Genomic DNA, 22,672 nt, shown 5'->3' with positions numbered 1-22,672 from the left:
CCCGTTTATATATAAAAACTCTGAAATTTTAGAGAAAAAAGTAAGACCTTTTATCAGAACTATTTATGTGCAGCAAACCAAACACTTATCTTTACTAATAACACTAGGTGGAAATGAGTTGGTATCCAAGTATGGTGATTGTAAAAGGAAGCTATATTTTAGATTGAAAACTATAAAAAAAATAAATACCATAGAGAGTTTTTGTAACTCAGAAGAAGAGGAATTATACCGCTTTAAGTAAAAAATGCTTCAAAATGTTCGTCTAATGCGGAACATTAAGTAAATCATCCAATGATTATTTAATAATATATTAATTGTTAAAGTAAAACAAAGTTTAATTTTAAATTCAAAACTACGATTTGTTTGATTTTTTTTTGTGAACAAAAAATTCAAAAAATATATTTTACACTGTTTAAATGTTTTCAATTTTGTTTGTAGGAAAATTTCAAGTGTAATTTGGTATAGAACTATAATTCAAAAAAAAAATTCCATAACTGCATAATTTATAAAAAATGTTTTTCATTTAATAATCAAAATAATCGAAAACAACTTTGTAATGTAAAGTAGCTAGTAAATGATACAAATAAATATTAGGGCAGTTGGAAGTTTTAAATTGCAAACAAGTTTAATCGGACTGTTTGGCAGGGCTGTTGTCAAGAATACTGTCGACTATTTGGTGAAATAGTTCCGGTCTGTCCGCGTAGACGTGGTGGCCTGCCCCTTTTACTGACTGAAAATTTATTAACTTTAATTAATAAAAGAAATAATTAAATCAATTTAAAACTTTATTCTTACTTTTCAATAATTTATTATAAGTGAGATGAGTTGATTAGAATAATGTTTATAATATTATTTAAGTATACTTCAAAAGTTTTAAAATCACAGCTTGAAGTGTTTTAATAAAAATTTCCTTGACATGAAATTTAACAAAATCAATTATAAAACCTTCTTTTTCCATGGTAGCTAATAGTTTTTAAGAAATCCTTTTTGAGTTATATATATACTTTTAAATTGAATCGTATCGAATAAAAATATGGAAAAAAAAACAGTGTTAACGCACAGTGGGCTGGCAAGTGGCCATTGACTATTTTTGCGACTAAACAGTTAAAGCAAGATTTTTATTTAATTGTTTAGAACGGGGTTTCGTCTTTTAAAAACTGGGTTTATTTCTGTTCTGCTCAAAGTATACTAAAAGTTATGTGAGCTTAAATGTAGCCAAAGTTTGCTTTTTTTAAGTTTAAAAACGCCTCGAAAAATGCTTAAATTTTTGTCAAAATTAAGGTCTACATCTAATGTTAAAAAAAACCTTAAAAGCTTTTAAACAAATACTTTTTTTTAAGTTTTTTAATTTCTTTGGTTTAGTGTTAACTGAAAAAAGTCAAAATTCTTTGAATATTTAAATGTAAAAGTATATTATTTCTCATTTAAAAAAATCTTCTATTCTCGTCGAAAATTCATTGATGATTTTCTGGCAATTTAGGGTATTCTTTAGGGTTAATTTTCTCAATTCGCCACCGTACAACCAACATATTTTTTTTTTTAATTTAGTAAAAATGACAAGGATTCTATATACAAATTTACAGACAAATCTATCATGTGGAATATAACTATTTTTTTTAGGTTTTTTAAGCGATATTTCTGTTAAAAAATTTGATATAATATCCTATCCCTGGTTTTTCACTATGACAAAAAAGACCAATTTGTATGTTCTAGAAGGTTCTTAATGTGTATAGATTTACTTACTTTTGTTTACAGATCATTTAAGTACCAAGAATGATGAGAACAATTAGTATTGGTCAAAACATGGTAGCTCAGCATATGTTTTAGTTATTGAAATAGTTTTTTTAATACTATTTTAACAAATTTAAGGTATTGTAGTACTGAAGTTATTATAATAGTTTTTGTAAAAGTAGTGTTTTTATTTATGATACAAGATAGCCAGAGTATTGCATCTGATTAAAACTAATATATTTTTTGTAGATTTATTACTATAACTTATTTAAACCTAGCAGTAATATGGATAGTTTAACTAACATCGAAATATACGAACTGTTCAAAAACCACAAACCACAATTTCAAACTAAGCCTAACTTTGACGCTATAAAATATGTTATCATGCTGTGGCTGGACATTTTAATCGGTCAGAATCGAAGTTTGAAGGAATATCTAAAAGTCAAGGTGTAAATAATTTAATTGAGTCAAAAAGAAAAATTCAGAAATGTGTAGAAGAAGAAATTAATGTTGCTCTTGAAAAACCGGATCCCACAGGCCATGGTGGAACTTCAACAACAGGTAACGTAGTCAAAACTTTTCTAAACACCAATAATAGGACTCTGCTGACGAAGCATATTTCTGATGTTAGTTTAAAAGAAAATATTGACAAAATTATTTTGTATGTTTCCATTATTTTATGCCTCATGAATTCTAACAGAAAGATTAATGTAGAGAAATACTCAGTTTTATGTCAAAAAACAATGATGCTGGTCTTGTCGGTTAAATGGATTCGCTTTACACCAACTGGGCATACTGTTCTTGCACCTAGTGCTGAACTAATTGACCAAAACAACGGTAGAGGTTTGCTAAATTACACCGAAAGTGGATTGGAAGCTAACAACAAGTTTCTAAGACAGTACAGAATGAAATTTTCAAGGAAAACTTCTCAGTATGAAAGTTTAACAGATTGTTTAAATCGATTATGGGACAAGAGTGACTACGATATTAACAACACTTTAGACAGACTGAATTGCACTTATTGTAAAGAAGTTGGACATACTGCGCGAAGTTGTTTGCAGCTAGATGAAAAAATTTCATCATGTAGTTCAGAATGGGAAACGTTATTACATATGCTTTGTGCTACTGAACAGAGTGTTTTATTTATTTTAGAAACTTAATTTCAAAGAAGTTTTAAGAACTTACTGTTTGACTTATATTTCCTAGTAAATTTAAAGTACTTTTTTTTAATCACAGGCTAAATTATTTTGTTTTTTGCACTGTTTTGCAACGAATAAAAGTTTTTATTGTTCAAAATGTTTACGGTTTTTTTTATTTTGATAAACTAGTACAAATGTAACGTTATTAATAATACAAACTTTGATATACACAGAACAGCCTTAAATTAAAAATTAACTGTATTTAGAGTATAGTTTCACCCGGCTTGATATTGAAAATTCATTCATATTTAAACTAAAATAGGTGTAAATGTGACTCTCTTGAGGTAGCTAATTAAATTATTATTTTCTTTTTTTTAAGTTTCTTTCTTTAAAGTTTTATTAGAAATTAAAATTTTAACTATTTTTCAAATAAAATCAAACATTATTCATATTGTAACACTAAGTGTAACTTTAAATTGTATTATACTGCTTTTTATGACAGCTTTATGTCAATGGCCGCTTGATCCCCGTTTTCAGCCCGCTGTGTAACGAACACTTAGCCTTGATAAAAACCTTCCAAACTATTAAACTAAAAACTGTTCTGGAATCAAATTTTACTAACATAAACTTCAACTTCGTTCTTCTGCAATATGGACTGCGCCTCCCTGCCGCTTGTGTGGTCCATCCACGACCTTGCCCCGTATATGAAGTTGACCGGCACAGAAGCATCGAGCGCATCTGAAGAAGAGGAGTTAACACGTATGATGCAACATACTCTTATGGATATTTTACATGCCACTAATGGTGTAAATTTAAATTAATTTAATGTTATACACTTTGAAGTATACTTTCTTTCTCAAAAAAATGAGTTGAATAAAATTAGTAATTTTTTGATAAAAAAGGCTTTTTTTTAAGATAACTAATAAAAGGTTAACTTTTAATATTTATTGTAATGACTAAAAAGGTAAAACTTACGTATTCTTTTCAACATTGGCCGGTGAGCGTATCCGAGATTATCTGACAATAGTTTGAACGCAGTTTCCCCGCTAAAAGTATAATCATAAACTAAAATTAAAAATGAAACACTATACTTTTTGAATTTTTAGCGTACAACATATTCTTCAATACTTGGAGTGTTTGATATTTACGAATATGGTAGTAAGTGAACAAAAGTTTTCAAACATTTTCATTACCTAACATAAGTGATCTAACATAAGTGAACAAAACATTTTCAGTACCTGTAAGAAACTCAAAAGCAAACACTCAAAGTATATTCTTAAATACACTGAAAAAACGTTGAATCATTTGAGTTGCCAGCATTGTATAAAAACTTTAAAAAAAAGTTTTAGTTTAAAACAAGCTTACAATAGTTTTTAGTTTATACGCCGATAGTTAATAGACGTTTCTGACATATATAAAACTTTAAAAATTAATTAACCTAAAAACATAATTTTAATTTTTCTAAATACAGCTTTTTTTCCAATTAAAACGTTTTAAGTTCGCAACAATAGTATTTGCTTAATGACATGCAGAAAACACAAACTTTTAGCTATTCATAACTTTCTCTTTTGAGAAACTACTTACAAAATACACACATACCAAAATAAATAATAATGTTAAACAAATATACTTGTGCTTATGTTTTTTTAATGATCAAACCTCGGATAATCAGCATTACAGTGGTAAATATAATCGAGTATTGGCACTTCATTATCCTCGTCTAAAACTTTGAACCGTTCAGTGAAATCTGATCTTGCTTTCTTTACTAAAGATGGACCTATAAGAAACTTATATGTTTTATGGAAAATATTTCTTCAATGAGTGCTAAGTAATTTTAAAACACAAGTATTATTTAACTTAATGATTTATCGTTTAACACACTATTTTTAATTTTATATTTTTAATTATAATTAAAAATACAGTTTTAACGCTTTTAAGCTATTCTGTGCTATCTTATAATCACTATAACTAAAACTTAGTTTGTGTTTGAAGAGTTTTATATTTTTGAAAATAAATAACAAAAAATTTATGTATAGATATTAATTTAATAACAACAAGGATGAACTAAACTATTAAACACTAAAAAAACAAAAATATTTATGTCTGGGTGCCATAAAACTGCACACTAACAGTATAATCTAAACTTATTAAAAAAAATCAAAAATAAGAAACTTTTACATACTCACCCCATGGTCCTGAAGCACGCACCAATGCGAGGGGGTTGAAGGGTCTCAGCAACGTTATCAGTCCTTTCACCCAGATCGGAAATTTCCGCTGCTTCTCAGGATCACGTTCGGGAAAACCCCACGGGTCTGCCAGGATGAGGTTCTTCACACTGGAACGAGTATTGTTGAATTTTACAATACATTGTTGTGAATAATTATTTTACTCTGTAATTAAATTTATTTTTTATACAGATGCTAACAATTGTTATACTGACAATTCCCACCCGCGATCATTTCCCACACCAACTTTTATTTATCATTTTTACTACCACTGTTACCCCTAACCCTTGGTCGATAAGCGGTTCTCCGATTTGACCGGGTGGGATTTGATCAGGTGGGAAATGATTACCGGTTGGAAATGAGCGGTTCCCCTGTCAAGTATACTGCACACTACGAAAATATTTTTTTACTAAAACATCTGACAAAAAAAGTAATGTATCTATGTAATATATATTTTTTCCATTGAATAAAGATTGATTCTTAGTTATTTACAGTTAAAAATGTTTTTCATAAAACAAATATAAATTTTAATTATATATTAAAACGAAAATATAACAAAACTGGTGTTTGTAATACAATTATAATATAACTTATATTTATTTTTAAGGGATAGTAAGTGACATAAATTTTAAAAATTGTTCAAAATATAAATTTATTGTATTATAAATACTTCAAAAGTTTATTTTTATAGTTCAGAAAGTCCTGTTTTTATTATAAAAATATTTATTTATTTAAGATTAGACTTAAAATACATTAAAACTTTAACCACAAAACAATGTGCATTTATACGTTTAGTCTATTGTCATCAATAAATAACATTTACCATTTCAAGCGTTTCAGTTTTATTTTCAAAAAGTCAAGTAGAATTAATATGTTAACATGTTTAAAAACCTGGATAGATAAGTCTTTTTGTTACTCATAAATAAACAAACTGATCCTTATCAACATAACTTTATACAAATTAACTGACAAATTATAACTAAAAAATTACATATACAACTAAAAGAAACAACAAAATTTTTCAACAACTTAAAGCAAACTTTTGAGGGTATTCCAAAGCGTAGCAGGCGGACAGGTAGCCGCCGAAGCTGTGGCCCAAAAGCACCATCTTGTCAATGCCCATCTTGCGCCTCCACTCTTCAATGGACACAACAAACTCCTTTTCCGCACCGTCCGGGTCAGTTGAGAACTTGGGCCTGCTGCTCTGCCCGAACCCGAGCAGATCGAAAGCGTACACCTTCCGCTTCTTCGCCAACGCTTCGTAGTTGAGAACCTGAATGTTGAGGCTGCTTTACGTTGGTGCTGGTCTTTAAAGCAACAAAAAACTAATAAACTGTTTGGTATAAGAACTGTTTTGGTCTTTTTCAATTATGTTTACTTGTTTAAGGCCGGAAGTTAAGCACTTTCAGGCTGCCAAAGTTTAACTGCTTCAGGTAAACAAGAAACTATCTACGTGTATCCGGTTAATTCTATGGCTACCAAAACTTAAAAAAGAATCCTCGTTGTTTATTATTTTATTTTTTAGTTTTTAGAAAACTTTTACAAATATAATTTTTATAATGTTTTAAGCAAGAAAATCCAAACAATTTTCAAACCTGTAAAATTGTGTATATTTTGATTTATGTTTTAAGATAAAATTATATTACACAAACTGAAGAGCAGTTCTGTCTAACTGATTAATATATATATATATATATATATATATAATAAAAAGGTTTATTTAAAGATGCAAAACTCGAAGAACTCAAGTTTCGTGATTACTCACTCATCAGCTTCAAAACAAGTTTAAAATAAAGCACAAAACAAAATCACTAATGAAGGTAAAAAATTTTTTGCATAAATAGATTATGACGTAATTTTGAAACTATCAAAAATCGTGCAAAACGGCTTGTGCAAAAACTAATCTACCAACAAGGTGGACTCAGTGTGAAAAATTTAATTTATTAAGTTAAATAACTTAATTCTATATATATATATATATATATATATTAAAGGTTTTATACAAAGTTCTGATCGATAGTGCTCGACAAATCAAATTGGAGCTTAATATTTATTTAATTAAACTGTACCATTACTACGTCATAATTACTATAAAAAATTCTAAAATCGAAATTTCTGTTCACTATTATAATAAACTACAACTCACTGAAGATCACATGAAATTTTACATTTCAATGTGTGAAACAGCTGTTTGAATTATAGTTTTTATATAATTAAATAAATAAATAAATATATATATATATATAAATAAAAAAAGTTTATTTAAAGATGCAAAACTCAAAGGACTCGAGTTTCGTGACTATTCACTCATCAGCTTCAAAACAAGTTTAAAATAAAGCACAAAACAAAATCACCAATGAAAGTAAAAAATTTTTGCATAAATAGATTATGACGTAATAAATTAAGCATTCGACGAAAAATATCCCAAATGCAAGTGAATCAGTATACAAAGAAGCCCTTATACAAAAAACACAACATCTTGTTAGGCGTATGAGGTGGAAGGCAAAGTTTTTCGAAGAAGAAGATGTGTCAACAGAAGATCATGAAAACTACGGCTTCAAAACCACACGTACACCAAAGCCGATAGAACATCTGCAGGCTTTTGAAGAAGATCTAATCAGAATGGTGCAAAACGTGGAATTCAGAAAAACAAGAAGCCAATTCCAGACGGAACTATTAAAAATTGTGCGGGATATAGGTAAGTGCAAAAATTTGATTGTACCTTCAGACAAAACTGCAAACTTTTATGAAATTTCAGTGAGTGAATATAGAAAATTATTAATTAGCAACATTACTAAAGACTATGTAAAATGTAATATAACAACTTTAAATGAAATAAACTTAGAAGCTAAAAATTTAACAAAAACACTTAAAATACACGACAGAATAAAAAAACTACCGTTAAAAAGTGCATATATAACGGTTAAAGACCACAAAGAGAATTTTTTAACACACCCTAAATGTAGATTGATTAACCCCACTAAGTCTGATGTAGGACGTATATGTAAGGTCAAAATCGACCGCATCAACAAAGCTGTGCGTCTGAAATCCAAACTTATGCAGTGGACCAACACAGACGTAGTCTTAAGTTGGTTTATTGGATTGGAGGAACAGAAGTACAGCTTTTTCAAGTTCGATGTGGTCGATTATTATCCTTCTATTAGTGAAGAGTTGGTGATTAAATCACTGAACTTTGCTAATAATTACATTAGCGTACCTGCCGAGGACTCAAGTCTGATAAGAAATGCCTGCAAATCGGTACTCTGCGAACAAGGAGCTCTGTGGCGTAGAAAGGGAGTAAATACCACCAACTCACTTTTTGACGTAGCACAGGGATCTTACATGGGAGCAGAACTATGCGAACTTGTTGGACTTTTCTTGTTAAACGGGTTAAAAGATATCTTTGGTTTAAATAGAGTTGGGCTATACAGAGACGATGGTCTAGCTGTATTGCCCAACTCTTCTGGCTTTAAAGTTGAGAAGCTAAAAAAACAAACCCATGCCTTCTTCAAATCTATGGGGTTGAGAGTCACTGTGGAATCTCCACTAGTGATAACTGACTTCCTAGATGTGAAGCTCAACTTGAATGATATCTCTTTTATGCCTTACAGGAAACAAAACGCTAAAATTATGTATGTCAACAAACAATCAAGCTACCCTAAAAACATTATAAAACAAATTCCTAACATAATAAATCAACGCCTAAATAAACGATCAAGCAAAGAAGAAAATTTTCTAAAGACTACAGATGAATATGAAAAAATAATGAAAAAATGCGGATACGACAACAAACTTAAATTTGAAAAACCTGAGCAACAACCTAATAATCAAAAACACAAAAGAAAAAGAAATGTAATCTGGTACAACCCTCCTTTTAGTAATTCTGTAAAAACTAATATTGGAAGAAAATTTACAAATCTAGTCAAAAAACACTTCAATAAACAAAATCCGCTAACAAAAATTTTCAACAAACATTATATGCGAATAAGTTATTCGTGTACGGCAAATTTAGAGAATTTCATTAAGGCACACAAGCAAAAAATTTTAAATCAAAACTCAGGAGTTCAAAGTTAATGCGGCTGCGCTGGTAGCTGTAAATATAATTTGAAAGGGGGTAATTGCCGTTCAGAGAACATGGTCTACAAGGCCACAGTTAACTCTGGCGTTGAGACGAGGTTCTATGTCGGCTTGTGCTCGACTCAGTTTAGATTCAGGTATGCCAATCATAAAAAATCTTTTAAAGGCGGCATATATGAAAATGACACTGAACTTTCGAAGTATGTTTGTGGCTTAAAGCGCAGCGGCATTGACTACGAAATATCCTGGGAAGTTATAAAAAGAGCACAGCCTATAGCCGACGGCAATAGCCCAATATGTAGGCTGTGTCTCAAAGAAGCATCAGCCGTTGTATATGCACTGAAAGACAAGAGATGTTTAAACAAAAGAATCGAGTTTGTATTGTCTTGTAGACATATAAAAAGGTCGCTTTTAAAGTTTAACAAGTTTTAATTTCATCTTAAAATAAACTAAATTTCAATTTGCATCTTAATTTTATCTTTATCTCTTTCAATTATCTGTCCTAATATATAGTTACTCACTGAAATTATATGAATTTTTGCTAGTTTATTGTCTGTTGGTAGATTAATTTTTGCACAAGCCGTTTTGCATGGTTTTTGATAGTTTCAAAATCACGTCATAATCTATTTATGCAAAAATTTTTTACTTTCATTGGTGATTTTGTTTTGTGCTTTATTTTAAACTTGTTTTGAAGCTGATGAGTGAATAGTCACGAAACTCGAGTCCTTTGAGTTTTGCATCTTTAAATAAACTTTTTTATTAATAAAGCCCTCAAGGTGGGCTCAGTGTGAAAAATTTAATTTATTAAGTTAAATAACTTAATTCTATATATATATATATATATATATATATGTAAGATGTAACGTTATATATATATATACAATTTAATGCTAATATTTGAATTTAGATAATATTTGAAATTCAAATAGTCACATTAAAATATTTTAAAGCCCTTCAAGTGGGCTTTGTGGAGGGTGATTTACTTTATACATTCATAATATTCTCTATATGTATATAAAAAAAAATGTTGTGATCATATAAACTAAATCACTTTCCACAGAGCCCACTTGAAGGGCTTTTAAATAAATAATTGAGAAAATTCGAGCTTAGAAACAATGGAACATATGTTTCATAAAAACAATAAAACTGTTTTTAATCATCAGCTGTAGGTTTGAAATTAATTGCACTTTGCTAAACTGCAATCTAACTCTCTGCAATAGAAAAACACGAGATCTCAAAATTTAACTCAAATCTCACTTTAAATTAACGATATGAACTTTTTAGTAATTGTAAACTTTTTTCTAGCTTTTATTTTAAATAATTTCAAACGTTCATGCAAACTTAGTGGGTCTTGTACTTTTAATGACTATTTAGTGACGTAACAATCCTTAAAGTTTTCTGCTTAATTTCATGTACATTTTGATTTATTTTTCAAGATACCATTTTAATAAAATAACTGAAGAGCTGTTCTGTCTAACAGAACAGTGAAACATTTGTACTAGTAAAACGTAATACATTTAATTTTCATATTTTGATATACTTATTAATATATGTATAAATTAATTTCAACAATTTATTTTTTAAAACACTCACCCACAGCCCAACACCTCCACCAAAGCCATGCACAAGCACCAGTGGTTCCAACGTATTGTCTTCGGTCGGCTCATTGCTCTCCACCGTCCATATATTTACCCCTTGCTTTATTTCAACGAACATTTTTGACATTTTGCATTTGACGTCTGGTGAGTTAAATAGTTTGTTTTAATTACAGAAGAAGCACTCTGTATGACGAGTGTAAAAGCTGTACTGAATAAAAAAGTTTTTTTTTAATATAAATAAGTTAAAATAATATTTTGAATACACATTATTCAAGAATAAGTTTTGATGTTTAACATAGTTTTTAAAAACTGTAGAACATTTTAACTTATGTAGAACAACTATTTATTCAAAGCTGTTAAAAATGTGCTAGGAGTAAAATTGTTAAATAGATTATAAATAGTATTAGAACAATCATAAGCACATAACTAACAGGAAAATAGTTGATTTTCACACGTTTTGAGCTGTTCATTAGAAGTTGGTTTCCATTTCCAATTGGTAGCCCAACTAAACCATCCAGTTTGTTTCTGTTGACTAAAAAACATAGTTTTATTAACTTGTGGAGTAGAATCATTATTAAAGGCTATGTCTAATTTAATTATTAAAAACGCCTGATATAAAACGAGGTATTTGTAAAAAATGGTATATTAAAAATTAAAATTATTATTTTTATAAAATACAATACACATAAAATAAACGAAAATAGAGATTTTAAAATTTTAATTTTATAAACTTTTAATCATTTAAATTATTTCATTTTAAGATCAAGTAAATACAGCTTTAAAAAATTAAATTAAATTGTTGTGGTAACACTGTAACTGCAATACTTGAAATTTAAGAATTAAAACAGTTAAAACAATAATAATAAAAAAACAGCTAATAATTAATATTTTTTTTAGTTACGTCATGATTAACTTAAAACTTAAGTTATTTACTTTTAACTTATTTAATTGAAATGCAATATATTTTTCAAACTCTAGTTAAAAATAATTTTACAAAGTATAGTTAATTAAAAAGTGATAATAAAACTCAACAATGTTTTTTTATTTATTCTTATAATATAAATTTTATTAATTAAATTATTTTAAATATAGTGACTAAAATTAATAAAAAACTTATCAGACACTTAAAAATAAGAAACTGACTTTGATTTTAGTCTTAAAGTTTTTCCGATCATTTTTTACTTTATTTAACTACAGTTATCTCTAAAATGTTGTAAAAGTTGTGAAAACGATCAGATTATAGAATAAACAAATACTTAATAATAATTATAATAAAATTAATTAACAACTTTAAAATTATTTCGATATTTTTTAAATGTAAAAACATAATTTTATGTATAAAAAATAATAATGGCCTAGAATTACATAATTAATTAAATTTTACAACATACTTTATTGATAATATTTTCAAACATGCTCTTACTAGAAAAATTATTCTAATTAAAAAATATAACTTAGATAATATTTTTATGAATAGAAAATAAAGAAAAATTTATAAGTAGAACTAATAACAAAAAATAGTTTCGAATTATAACTTTACTGTGTAGGTTGTTTAAAAAAATTATATAAGTCAAACAGCAAAAGTTCTGGCATTTAAATTTTTTGAAAGAATAGTTAGATCTGTTATCAAATGCAAAAAGAAAACATGTCAAAAACTATAAATTGTCTTCTTAGTTTTCTTATTCTAAAGAGAACAATTAAAACAAATAAAAAAATATATATACATCCATACCCCTATAAAATGTTAAGGTCAACATAATTTTAAATGGTACTACATATGCATTAAGTATATAATAAAAGTTTTTACATGTAGAATTACTCACACTTTACTTTTTATCTCATCATTGTCATCAGCAACTGAATGGTGCGACATACTTTTACATAAACTTCTAAATAGATAAAAAAGTATATAGAATATACGAAAACTTCAAAATATAGTAAAAACAGTAAATTTGTTTCATTTCTATGATTTCATCAACAAAATTACTATAAGCATGAGTAATGTTTTAGTTTTTAAGTAAATAAAAAAAAAAGTAGTAAAAAAAGAAATTATAAACACCTTAACCTAGTACAACTTTACTAAACAAAAAACAAATAAGTGGTATACTTTAAATTATACAAAAATAAATTTTACCCTATACAAAAAATTAAATAAATTAAAAAATATTAATTTAAAATAAAACATTAAATCAAGTATGAGACATTAGAAAAATGAAACTAGCTGGAGTTTTTGAAAAAAGTCAAAAAAACTTAAGCTAGTCTGATATTTTTTACTAGTCTGAATTAGTGAAAACTCTTTGTAAAGATAAAAAACAGTTTCTTAAGTTTTCTGTCACTAAATACACACCATATCGTTTGAAAATCTTAGATTTTGTATATTTTTATAATAGCTAAAAACCCTGTTTGTAGTTTTATCTTATTTACATACCAAACTTTAAAAAAAGCTGTTTTAACTATACTTATTATAAAGATATCCTTTTAACTAAAGTTGAATCTATAAAAACTACTACTAAATTATGTTTTATAACAATATTCAGTTATAAACGAATGAGAAAGTGTTAATACTAACTTTTTAAACATAAAATACTACATACTGACTTCAAAGCAACATAAAAATCCTAAACTTGAACTCAGTAAGCATCTAATTTTAAGAAAAGTTTATATAACTAATTAGACATGTTATAAAATAATTTACATAATCAAAATTGTCTAGCTAAATAAGAAAACAGGTCTTTAAACATAACTATACAACAAATATAAAACAAAAGCAATCGTAGCAAAAATACTATTGTAAAAATATATACGATTAATTTATTGTAAAGCTAGTTTGATAAATTTTTGCCTCGATAGAATTAAAACTATTAAGTTAAATAACCTAATTTCTATTTAATCAATGACATACTTGTTGAAGTAATTGTGTTTAAAATAGACAAAGTAACTTTCAGAACATATATAATTTTACAAAACCACACAACACCTTTATAAAGTTAATTAAATAAGTTTGAGCAGATAATTTGTAGTAACTTATTTACTTCAAGTTTTTGCTAAAGATTAACATCATTTATTGATTAGAGTTAATGATACGTTTCAAAATTTTTTAGAAAATTAGTGTTTATGCAACTCATTTTAATTTTATTTGTACAACTTTTTGTATTAGATAGCTAACATTATTTTTGGCTAGTGATTAAAAACTGAAAAATAGTTTTTTATTTTAATATAACACTAAACAAAAAAATTATTTAATTTCTGGTGTATATTGGAGACTTTTATTTTATGTATCACAAAATTTCAAAAACTTAAATTAATCAATTAGTTTAAGTGCAACCAAGTTATGTTTCTAAATTAATCAAAATTTTACCATAAAACAAAACAACAAAGTAAAATACTAAGTTTAACGAGCTTGCAAAAAACAAAAAAAAAATTTAAAAGATTTGTAAAATCTAAAACAAAGAAACTTTAAAAAAATAGTTTTTGTATTAAATAAACGGAGTTTTTAGCTTTAAAGTTTGAGAAAAAAATAAACTTGCATCACAAAAAATACTTATAACTCAAAATTTTAACGCAAGTATAATTTACCTATTGTTACACAGTACATATTTTGCAATTAAAATATAAAAGTTCAAAAAAGAAAATTGCTAATAATTTTTTTGTATATAAGTAAGTAGATTTAATGATATTTTTGTTATAGAACACTACTGAACAAAGTAAAACTTTTTTTTTACATCCATAAAAGTGTTAAGTACTAAGGAGATACTACGGTGTTTAAACAAACATCTTTACTACATAAAAATTTAAAAATTGGACAGCTTGTGCTGTAAAACATACCTTGGCTATCGAATTTTGATTTCAAAAGATTAACTTTTTCTTCATTACAGATTAAACCATGCTTATTACAAAAGTGCACAGTGCTTTTAAAGTCACTCAAAAATAACCAGTTTTGTAATACTGTAATGGGAAAATTATAAGTTTTACTACTATGTGATGTGCAAAGTGTAGCTAAAAACATAGTTCTTACCTTAGCAAGTGATATACATAACAACAATTTTGTAAAATTTGAACATCGTTCATATACACTTTTATAGAGTAAAACAATCCTAAAGAAGTTGTCCTTTCTGTTCATCAACAAACATAACTCAATAATAGAAGAAAACAATTTTTTTCCTTTTAAAATTTCAGGACAGTTTTTCAGCACATTCATAAGACATTGTTCAGAGTCTAAGTTTAAAAGTAAATAAGAATAGATATTTTCTAATAAATTATCATTCAATATACTTTTTTCAAATGCTATTTTGACAAAAGAATTTAAGCTGTCATGCAGGTGTGTTAGATGTATGTGTTTGTCAATTTTCAACTCTTCTACACTAAATTTTATTTTGAAATCAATGTAAACATAGTATCTACAACACAGAGACAGTATTTCTAGTGCTGTTTCTGGCTCAGTGTAAGCTAATTGCTGAATAACCATGTCTTGTCTGACACTTCTAAGTCTATCGAATACGAATTCATAAACAGTAGTAGGAGCACAAATGTTACTAAAAGCCACGTGGGAAACAAGGTACTTAGCAGTTTTCACTAAAACACTCCCACTTCTCAAAAGATCAGCATCTGCTAGCTTTTCACCAGCAGCAGACCTCCTAAACTCCTTGATGCACAACCTTCTATCTGTTTGGCCATCAACAGTTTTTTCTAAAACATGTATTAAGTTATGCTTTTTTCTTAAGTTGTATTCTTTTAGTGGGCACATTTCTTCACTCTTTCCAACAATTGTTTTTGAATCCATAATAGAATATGAAAAAAATTAAACAGATTTCTAAACTAAATTAGTTAAGCATCTTATTGAATGTTTAATAAAAAAATACTAAGTTTTTATGGTATGAAAAGTTGCATTTGAATGAGCTAGAAATTAGTAAAATAATATAATTTTTATGAATAATGATTAGACTTTTCTAAAAATGTATAACTTATAAATAAGTCTTAGCCACATTTAAGGTCCTTACGTCAAAACTTTTGATTGAAATAACTTTCTTGTTGTAAAAAAGTAGTATTACAAAAAACTTAGTATAACAGTTTAAAGAAATTGGCACAATGAAAAACAAGAAAAAATATTTTGCAGTATTAGTGTTGCCTTTTTTGAAACAAAAAAAAATTAACCTAAGTCAGACTCCATTTATAAAAAAAACTTTAAAAATAAAGAATGAGCATGACTGTAAATGTATCTTTGCACTTTCTATACTTACAAAACATACTTCTGTTTAAACCAAAATTCTTAAAATAAATACATTTTATAATTGTAGGGGTAGGGAGTACAGCAAACTTTTTTGGTCATATTGTAATATTAATTCAAGTCAATATGATTTGGATGTGTTTTTGCTTAGTTAAAAAGAATCTAAAAAAAAATTATAATTTTGTAAAAAAAAAATTGCTGCCAAAAAAACTGATTTAAACCCAAAAATCACATATTTTCGACATAAACAGTAATAAAATTACTTATACATGTCCTGGACTAATAATTTATATCTTAAATGAAAGCTTGTAATTATAGGCATAAATAAAAGACATTTCAAAGCTTTTGTTGTATTATGACGCCATTATTAACTTATATGTAAATTTTATCTCTAAAATTGTACTTATTTTTTAAATAAAAAGCAAATTCTTCTGCCGTTTTACTTTGAGTATTTTGATTTAGAGTATAAAATGTGTTGAGTCAGCTAGGCAGAAAGATACTACTGATGTAATGTAATTTCAATTGTATGTTGATATATATGCAATACATTATAAATTACTTTCAGTTATTAGAAATTATGACTATTGAGAGCATTTTGTATAAGTTAATACAATAACAACTATCTGCTATGAATCTAAAATTAAAAAAAAAACATTGATAAAAAGCTTTAAATTTAGAGAATTAAAATATTTAAACAAACTAACAAATTAAGTTTTAGTTTATTTAGATGTACAATACTTTATAAACTTATTTTTAATACTATAAAAACTTTATTAAAACTGAAATATTATTTTGAAAATAATAACATACTTAAAGCTAAAAAAAAAATAATACAGATAAACATTTATTGTTTAATTAAATAAAAATTCTTTAATTTAAAGAATAAAATTACACTAAATTTAATAAATTTACATGCATTTCTATGATATATAAGTCTAGATTTTTTATTCTTAGATAGGTGCTCTCAATAATCATAATAATTAATAACAGAAAGTGATTTAAAATGTATTTTATATATATATTAACATGCAATTGAAATGACATTACATCAGTAATATCTTTCTCCCAAGACACATTTTATTTTCTATATCAAATTATTAAAAGTAAAACAGCAGAAGAATTTGCTTTTTATATTAGAAAAAATAAGTATGATTTTAGATAAAAAAATTGTATATTTAGTGTAATAATGACCTCATAATAGATCAAATACTTTGAAATGTCTTTAACTTGTGCCTATAAGCTTTCAGAAAAGATATAAATTATAAGTCTAGGACATGTGTAAGTAACTTTATTACTGTTTAAGTTGAAAATTTAAAAAATATGTGATTTATGGGATTGAAATTAGTTTTTTGATCAGCAACTTTTTTTTGCAAAATTTTATTTTTTTTAGATTATTTTTAACTAAGCAAAAACACATCCGAATCATATGTACTTATTTGAATTTTACAATATGGCCAAAAAAAATTGCTGTACTCCCTACCCCTACATTTTACAAACAAACTTTGCACATTTAGGGTGATTATGACATCATAATACATCAAAAGCAGTTTATATGTCTTTAAATATATGTCAATGAGTATAAGCTTTCATTTAAGACATAAATCATAAGTCTAGGACATGTATAAGTGATTATATTACTGTTTAAGTCAAAAAATCAATAAGTATGTGATTTTTGGGGTTGAAATTATTTTTTGGGAGCAACTTTTTTTTTGCAAATTTATAATTTTTTTAAAGATTTTTCTCATAAAGCAAAAACACATCCAAATCATATTGACTCATAAGTTCAGCAAACATCACCCAAGTACTCCTTACCCCTATATAATGTTTTAACTACAACAGTAGTGAGTTGAAAAATATATATTCAAAAGACTAGTATCACTGATTGAAGACATAAAAACATTAAATACATAAACAAACTTATATTAAAAAAAATATATATATCAAATCAAGCTACCACACACGGTTGCCAAAGAATAAAAAAAGGTCTGGTAAAACTCTTCCAGGTTTTTAAAAGTACAAGACTTTTTGACCATTTTTAGTAAAAAGTTGAACATTAGGTAAAAAACTGTGAAATAGTATAACATTTTTCAAGGATTCTGTAATGTTACTAAAAAGTGCTTTATTATGAATAAAATTTTAAATGATACTAAAAAATGATTGTGTATGTTAGATTATTCATACATAATAAAAATTTCATTATTTTACATTTGAAATTTATTTGAAATTATTTTTTTTTTTTCAAAAATTTTTTCTGGGTAATTTCATCCTAAACTGTCAAATTTCAGGTATTTCGAGGATTCCAGGTTTGTTGGCAACCCTGTATCACAACTAGTTGAAACTTGCTTGCTTTTTTATAATTAAGACTGTTTATACTTTTTTCAATAATATTAATTTTAGCACTTCTTAACAACTAAGGTTATATTTACACAAGGAACAGTATTTTATCGAATGTTTTGCATCAACACTATATGATTAAGAATATTAAATAGTAGAGTGCACCTTAATTTGAAAACAATTTATACTTGAAACAGAATCAATTTATTCTCTTTTAAGTAACATAAACAGGGTTACCACCCTTTGAGCCTAAATAAACAGCCTGTGTAACAAATACCTAGCCTCAATTACATCAAGCTAGTTTGAGTTTGTGAGAAAACTGAAATTACAATATGAGACAAAAAAAAAAGTTAATTAAGCATATATGTATATATATATATATATATAACTATTAAAAATATAGTTTTAAGTGTTTGTTAACAAAAGATCCTAGGGAAACAAGTTCACTGGAACATAAATAAAAACAAATTATACAGTAATCTTTCTTTATTGTACTGACATATGTTTCTGTGTGTTAACAAAATAGTTATTTATATAAATACATATAAATAAAAATAGAAACTTTTTTAAAACTTTACAAAAACACAACTTAAAAATAAACAGGGTGGCCCCCAGTTCTTTAAAGACTTCTTCCAGATTTTATATTTTTATTCCCATTTTAAAAAATTGTCACTTTTTAGTAGAAAACTACATTCGAGGTAAAAACATGTTTACATTAATATATTTTAAACCAAAAATATTGCATTGCTACCTTAAATGTGTTTTTATAACAACTGAAGTTTTGAACAATATAAATTTTTTCAATATAATAGTTTTCACTTTATCAAATTTGATAATTTTACTAAATGAATTCTTAAAAACTTCTGGTTTTTAACTATTTTTCTTCAAATCTCCACGTTTTTTAAACTTAAATTTTTAAATTCTAGATAAAATAGTCACCCTGGATAAAATCTAGCCTGATACTTAGAAAAATATTCAAAATAGCTTTTTAATTCAAAGTATTATGAGATGTTGTACAACTTAATAAGAAGTTCACTCAAGGAAATTTTGATAACTTTTGTTAGAAATTAGTTTACTGTATCTAATATGTATATACCTTAATATAATTTATAAAAACTCAAATTTGTTGTTATTTTCCAGAGAAGGTAATCTACAGTCATACTCTGTGGATAATTATAATAAGATGCACATATACTATGAAAATTATTAAAAAAAATGTTAACAGGTGTAAGCTTTATGAAAAACTGGTTCAATTTTTATAATGCTAGTTTATCAATTATTGAATACAAGCTTTTAAACTACAACTAAAATAATACTAAAATTGAATAATAAAACTAGATAATGAAAAATATTTAATGTGCATTAATGTTTTAGATTGAAAACAAAATACTTTGATTTATATATTATAAACTAGCTTGTATATTTTCTTTTAAATTACAAAGAGGTTATTTACTTAAAGTTAGATAAATTCAAAAAAAAAAGCACATACGTGTGTGTTTAAAACTTTCCTTTTGAGTTTTTCAATTTTTAAAAGCAAGCTGAATGTAATTTCAAATCAACATTACTTCATTATTAGCAATATTTATTTTATGAAACGAAAATCACTCATGCATGAAAGCAAATTACAAAAAAGTTTCTCAATTGCATAATTCATTAGAAAAGTTTAATTTATTTTGTAAGTTAAAATAAAATTTCTGCATGCTATAAGTGTTTAAATTTTTAAGTTGAAAAGTTTACGCTAGCAAAGTATCGTTAAAATAATTAAGTAAGACTATTGTTGTGACAATTAAGTACTCTTCAAAAATAAACATTAAACTTGAGTATATCAAAACTTTGTTAAGACAAACATGTATAAGTTTTTAAATGAAGATGCATTGCTTTATAAGTTATTTCGAAACCAGTTTATACGTTTTAAAATCTGTGTTCACATGTTTGTTGCAGATTATCTGAGTTTAACTCTGAATTGAGAATGTTTATTTGTTTTATTTGCAATTCATACTCTTAATTTTGATCATTGCAAAACTCATAAAAAAATATAGAAATATTTTACAGTTGTTTGATAAACTTCAAGTTTCAATTATAAAACCTCAGTTTTTGAGTTTTTGTAAATACAATTGAGTTAAACAATGATTAAACTAGTTGTTTTAATAAAAGTTTTCTATGGCTCATGTTAGTTTAAACCTCACTTAATAGTTACTTTATGCCTAGCTATATAAAATTGAAATTCCAACATTTAGCAGTATTTTATTTACATTTTGACTTTCCATAAAATGTTAGTAGTACTATCACGCACCTCATTTTAACAATTTAAAAGCAAAAAATTAAAACTATGTAATAAGTACTAGATTTAAGATAGTCTTACTTATAATGGCTCTACTTTTAAAACAATTTCAATTGTATATTATATTCAGTCATTACCACTATGGCAACTCTGCTTTCAAGTACTCAATTTTAGAAGATCACTAAAAGGTAACTAATTATAAATGAATTATCAATTACAATATAAGTACTGGGTTCCCATTACACTGGAAAACACTGGATTTTACTTATCTTGTTTAAGTATGTAACTTAATGATTGTTATGTGTTTGTAATGTTAACGAAATGTAAAACTATGTAGAATTACTTTAAAAGTATATATATTACTGCAAATATTAATTGGAATATATAAAAAAAACAATAGTTTATACAACCGTTTCATATATGAGATATATAGCTTCATATACTCATCAGTAAGCTCAAGTTTGTTTACAATGTTAAACAGAAATTTAGAATTGGAAAATTTTATAATTATTATGATGTAGCAATAATTATAAAATTTTCAAATTCTAAATATCTGTTTAACATTGTAAACAAACTTGAACTTACTGATGAGTATATGAGGTTGTATATCTCATATACGAAACGGTTGTATAAACTATTGTTTTTTATATAATCAAATAAATATTTAGCTTCAGATCAATTTTTCAGGCACTATTGACCAGAATTTTTATAAAATCTTTAATATTACTGCAAATAGATATACTAAAAGTATTTGTTTGTAATATAAAAGTAATAAGCAAAGCATAAATGTAATACTTTTCAGATTATGTAATCAATAGTTTGTTTTGTATTATAAATCTACAAACAGCTTTCATGTTTTAGCTTGAAACTCCAACTACCAATGCTGATAAAGGTTAATTCTTGTTGTCAATTACTGTAAACACATTTACCTAATGTCATTTGTATATAAACAGATGGTTGCATTTTTTTGAAGTATGATAACTGCCTGTATATTGATAACCACAATTTTCTGGTTGATGAGTTTCAATCAAAAAATAATAAAAGGCCCTGGTCTCAGTCTACTGAGAACTTTGATTTTATGATCAAAGTTATTTACTATCATAAAACCTAATTTTGTAGAAAAAATACTAATGTTGTCAAAATGTGTTGGGTGTTTAAATCACCAGAAAAAATGTTTATATAATTCAACTGATTAAAACTACTAAAGAAAATTCACCAAGCTTTACAATTTTGACTTTTCTTTGTATGTTTTTTTTATGTAAGCAGTTCTTGCAAGAAAGCTGTTTTTTTGTTAATTTTCAATTGCAGAAGACTGAAATAGACATAACTGGTCATAAGAGGTTCAACATTTTTTTTTTATTTATAACTTCTCTTATTTAAAAGCTCAAAGTATATACTATAAGTAATCTTTTATAAAACGAGCTAATTTCAATTAACTATCAAGATGTAATTAGTTTTTTAAAATGTTTTCAATAAAAGGGTATGAATTAGAAGTTTTTCACAGCTTATTTTTTTAAATTGTTTACTAAAATCAATCTCCTCTTTTATTTTTAAAGCAGTTTATCTCAAATTTTCCTGTATAGTTCTTCTACTATCACAAACAAATTGTAAAAAGCACATTTTTGAAAACCATTTGAAATTTGTGGCCAAATTAGAAAGAAAAACTATTATTTATGTTTATTTTTCAATAAAAAACATAGAAGAAACTCGAAAAGTGTTTCATAAAAACTGTTAATAATTAACTAAAGATTAGACTGAAAATTTTTTGAGCAATTTCTTAAAAACTGTAGGTGGAAATATATTTTAAATGAAATATTCAATTTTAGTCTTTTTAGTTTTTAGTTATCCTTACTTTAGGAACCAAAAAAGTTTCATCAATCATTTCCATCATTAGACCACAATGTTTAAAAAGACTAAGACCTTAGTTTTTTCTTATTGAAACATGTCAGTAGTCATAACCGAAAAATTGCGGGCTTCAATATACAAATGTTTTATTTTTCTACCATGAAGTTACCATATGTTGGCATGATCAGTGGATAGTTAGCTTGTATTTTTGCCGTGTA

The 22,672-nt window shown here is 26.2% G+C and overlaps 2 protein-coding genes across 2 annotated transcripts; both read right to left on the bottom strand.

Moving 5' to 3' along the window:
- Positions 1-339: 339 nt before the first annotated feature.
- Positions 340-12,655, bottom strand: LOC145835296 ((Lyso)-N-acylphosphatidylethanolamine lipase-like). Its single transcript, XM_082942868.1, has 9 exons — positions 12,594-12,655; positions 11,202-11,302; positions 10,766-10,911; positions 6,136-6,368; positions 5,057-5,205; positions 4,530-4,647; positions 3,846-3,916; positions 3,493-3,608; positions 340-730 (listed from the first exon to the last, which is right to left on the bottom strand). Exons 1-9 carry the CDS (start codon positions 12,641-12,643, stop codon positions 626-628), a joined length of 1,089 nt encoding a protein of 362 aa, XP_082798994.1. The 5' UTR covers positions 12,644-12,655; the 3' UTR covers positions 340-625.
- Positions 12,656-14,691: 2,036 nt separating this feature from the next.
- LOC145833302 (uncharacterized) lies at positions 14,692-15,550 on the bottom strand. Its single transcript, XM_082940486.1, has 2 exons — positions 14,861-15,550; positions 14,692-14,715 (listed from the first exon to the last, which is right to left on the bottom strand). Exons 1-2 carry the CDS (start codon positions 15,548-15,550, stop codon positions 14,692-14,694), a joined length of 714 nt encoding a protein of 237 aa, XP_082796612.1.
- Positions 15,551-22,672: the final 7,122 nt, after the last annotated feature.

The sequence above is a fragment of the Thalia democratica genome, chromosome 4 (assembly GCF_965202585.1).
Source record: "Thalia democratica chromosome 4, ktThaDemo2.hap1.1, whole genome shotgun sequence".
Classification (NCBI taxonomy): Eukaryota; Metazoa; Chordata; class Thaliacea; order Salpida; family Salpidae; genus Thalia; species Thalia democratica.
This window is presented reverse-complemented; position numbering and strand designations above follow the sequence as displayed.

Bases quoted from the DNA above. Each gene is read 5' to 3' on its own strand.
- LOC145835296 (XM_082942868.1), bottom strand. From the start codon at position 12,643: ATGTCGCACCATTCAGTTGCTGATGACAATGATGAGATAAAAAGTAAA. The intron at 11,303-12,593 runs GTGAGTAATTCT...TATGTTTTTTAG, and splicing joins GATGAGATAAAAAGTAAAGT to TCAACAGAAACAAACTGGAT. The intron at 6,369-10,765 runs GTGAGTGTTTTA...CTCAACATTCAG, and splicing joins GTGGAGGTGTTGGGCTGTGG to GTTCTCAACTACGAAGCGTT.
- LOC145833302 (XM_082940486.1), bottom strand. From the start codon at position 15,550: ATGGATTCAAAAACAATTGTTGGAAAGAGTGAAGAAATGTGCCCACTA. The intron at 14,716-14,860 runs GTTTTACTCTAT...TTCCCATTACAG, and splicing joins AGGACAACTTCTTTAGGATT to TATTACAAAACTGGTTATTT.